At 42.0% G+C, this 3,519-nt stretch overlaps 1 protein-coding gene across 1 annotated transcript; it reads right to left on the bottom strand.

The window, feature by feature from the left end:
- Positions 1–186: 186 nt before the first annotated feature.
- On the bottom strand, positions 187–3,109 carry LOC109475102 (ATP-dependent DNA helicase RecQ-like). Its single transcript, XM_019775641.1, has 6 exons — positions 2,710–3,109; positions 2,089–2,191; positions 1,814–1,925; positions 1,212–1,443; positions 715–972; positions 187–321 (listed from the first exon to the last, which is right to left on the bottom strand). Exons 1-6 carry the CDS (start codon positions 2,929–2,931, stop codon positions 226–228), a joined length of 1,023 nt encoding a protein of 340 aa, XP_019631200.1. The 5' UTR covers positions 2,932–3,109; the 3' UTR covers positions 187–225.
- Positions 3,110–3,519: the final 410 nt, after the last annotated feature.

The following is a 3,519-nucleotide window of genomic DNA, read 5'->3' as shown; positions in this document are numbered from 1 at the left end:
CCAGCCCTCCCTATTTGCTGAAGTTGAAATGATTGTGTCAATAAGACATGTCCACTCTCATCAGATACATCATTTCTACACAATTATACCATTCATCTGACTTCATAGTTGTTACTTTGATAACTATACATTTTCAATGTACAAGTTTTTCATGCAAGTTATATTTGCCATTTTTATGTTGTAGAAAGTAACTTATTGTAACAAATTTTATGTGTATGGGGTGAATTACAGTATCAAAAGCCATTTTACCTGGTAGAGCTGGCCAGTGGTGGACGGCATCCCGTACACTACGACACCCTTCACATCGGGGACATCGATGCCCTATAAGAGAAATATTGATGCAATTAGAAGAAGCATGACTTTTATATAAACATTCATCCCCTTAAACGTACCACATGGGAGTATGCAGGCAACTTGCAACTAAATATTGATGTCAAATTCATACAAAAGTAACATTTTCATTACTTCAGTTTAAAAGGTGTTTCACAATTGTTTCACAGACTTGATAGATGACTTATATCCCACAGAGTCAAGGCCTTTATGTCATGGATCATTCCAATGCCATTTTTTAAGATACTAGTACTCCAGACTGCTACTGGCCTAAAACTATTGGCCTGCTGTTTCTCAACTTTGATACATTAAGGCTTCAGGCTGTCAGTTCCCATGTAATGAACCCCTATAAGTAAAATTTAAGAAATCATGACTATTGTATACCATGCCAAATGCAACGGAAGCGACAATGACTCGAATCCTGCCCTCCCTGAACCCCTGGAGCACGTCTTCCTTCGCCTTCGGGGACATGTCGGCGTGGAAGGCCCGTACCGAGCCTTTGGTGGTGGGCTTGCATGAAGACACCAACAGGCCCCACACGTCCATCAGCTTCTGCTTTCTGCCGAGATAGACAATGTGCTTGTCTATGTTCGCCGGACCCTCGGCTTCTCTGATCATGTTGATCAGCGGACCAAGGTCCTCCTGTAATTAATACAAAATGTCACCAACATGCTGTATTTTTGCAAAAAATGTAAGAAAAGTTTGTGTGAACTGATGAAACATTACACATTCTGCTAAATTTATTGGTATTTGAAATGGGCACATGTATATATATATGTATGCTCATGATCCTATGCTTATAGAAGGTAACTTTGGTTATTGCGTTTAAGAGAAATGTATTTTGAGACCATATTTGTATAATGATTTGTGTATGATAGTACCTTCATGCTCTTGACCTTCTTCCGGACCAAGAAGATGTTGTCCCTGTTCAGGCTCCCCATGATTCTGGTCGGGACCTTGTTGGGATCCATGATGTCGCTCATATGTAGCGCCTTCTCTACTGCCTTCTGGACCGCTGCGGTTGCTGTAGCTGTCAAAGCCATGAAAGGTATTCCTGGCAGTGCAGCCCGCAGCGATCCAATGTTTTTGAAGGCAGTCCTGAAGTCTGTTCCCCTGTGACAAAAGCACAAAGCGTTACTTTGTATATGTGACCAAGAATGTAAAAAGAATGGTTCTGTAGTATTGTAAATAAACTGTGTTTTGGCTACAACATGTACCTTTTTTATGACCTTGCTTGTATGTATTGTGATTACTTAAACTATGCCTTGTGAAATCTTTGCCTGTGCATTGAACCTTGATGTGATAAGTGATCTTTGAATTGATTATTGAATCATTTGTTCTGTTGAAGACATTATAGACATACACCTGAACTTGCAAAGATCAAATTGTTGTTCTAATCTTCTTTGTACAGTGGTACTTAAGCGCATCAATGACGAAGATGTGTATTATTCAGACTGATTGTGACTAGTTAATAGACACTGACCACTGTGGAATACAGTGAGCCTCGTCAACAGCCACCAGTGCAATTGGGAGTGGAGGCTTGTCCAGAAGACTTCTCCCCTCAGATGAGGTCAGTTCCTCAGGAGCCATGAAAACTGAATTTTAAAGAGTAAGAAAACTTGTCAGCAGCTATTGACATTATCAATCCAAAAAAATGTTAAGTCAAAAAGGTTCTTATTCTTTATTGATTCTCTGGTAATTCATGATTTGTGTCTATTGTGTTCAATGTTGGGAATGTATTTTTTTTTTGCTACTTACCCAGACGAACGTCCTTGTCGGGGATTTCCCTGAAGCTTCTGATGTCCGCCGCGCTTTTCAGGTGGATCCCCTTATATCCTGTGACTGTCTGGAAACGGTGGATCTGTAAAATAATATACATAAGTTTAGTACCAGTATCACGGTATGTTGTTATTTGGCGAAGAATTGAACAGCACCAAGAGGATTGTGACCAACTCAACAGACGTGATTAGGGATACACCACGGAAAAGTTATGACAGATTTTAGTATTGAATATTTGATGTTCTAACATTGCACGATAAACAAGGTAAGGACTTGACAAACACATTACATGTCCATTAGCAAATTGGTTTACATTGAACAGTATCAAGACATAGAAAGAAGCTCAGACAGGTAAGCAATTTCAATTCCACACATAAAGTATTACTGACGACATTTTTGAAAAGCTAATCGCTGAATACTGGATGCCGCCCCCCTCCCCCTTTCAATCGCCGCAGTTACGAGTATTGACAACAACAACAACGTATTGTGTTACACCAGTGGCCCGTAATACATTGGTCGCTCGATTCTGTAAACAAAAACTCATTTGTATCAGTCAAACTTTGTAATAACAAGATGGAAAAAATGAAAACACTGTCATACCTGATCGCGGACGAGGGCACGCAGCGGCGAAACAACCACAACAAGTTTGGGTTCTGTTAGGCAAAGGGGGATGCTCTGAAAACAGAGGGACTTCCCCTTCCCTGTCGCCATCCCAACGAAAACATCCTTGCCCTCTAAGGCCGCCAAAACGGCTTTCAGCTGGTCGGGACGGACCTCAAACCCCCAGACGTCTTTGAAAACACGCTTGACTCTGTCTTCCATGTCGGTCCCGTCCGTTAGACATTCAAACTGAGTTGAACGGAAACAGGCGAGTAACGGAAAATCGCCAGGCCGTGTCGCCAGCCGGAAGTTGGAATTTTGGTTTCCCTGGCCGGGAGGGCGTAATTCACACCTACGCGCCAAGTGAAGTCGCCACTACTTGTTAAGTGAGGTTTGATAGGGTAACAAATAACTGTTAATAGCCTTTCAGGTTGCGACTCGGAGCAGAGGTTGGGTGGGGGGCGACAAAAAAAAACGAGGCATATATAAAACGGCGACAAAAAAAAACGAGGCATATATAAAACGGTGACGATCTTCCCCCACCAACCTCTGCTTGGAGAGTAATAAAATCCCTTCCCGTGGGCATACCGCTAGGAGACCACAAAGAAGAAACACTTTTGAAACTACTCAACTCAAAACTCAATTGTTCTAAACGTACCCCGATCGATCTTATAACGTTTCGGTCACTTTATTCTTAACGTATCCCGATCGATCGGTTGCGGAATATCATCATCATCTAAACGTTGCCGTTCGTACGTTGAGCGGACGCTAATGTTTCCGTTCGACCGTCCAACGGCTTAACGGCTTTCC

Source organism: Branchiostoma belcheri, unplaced genomic scaffold (genome assembly GCF_001625305.1).
Source record: "Branchiostoma belcheri isolate BF01 breed outbred unplaced genomic scaffold, Haploidv18h27 scaffold328, whole genome shotgun sequence".
In the NCBI taxonomy this organism is placed as follows: Eukaryota; Metazoa; Chordata; class Leptocardii; order Amphioxiformes; family Branchiostomatidae; genus Branchiostoma; species Branchiostoma belcheri.
This window is presented reverse-complemented; position numbering and strand designations above follow the sequence as displayed.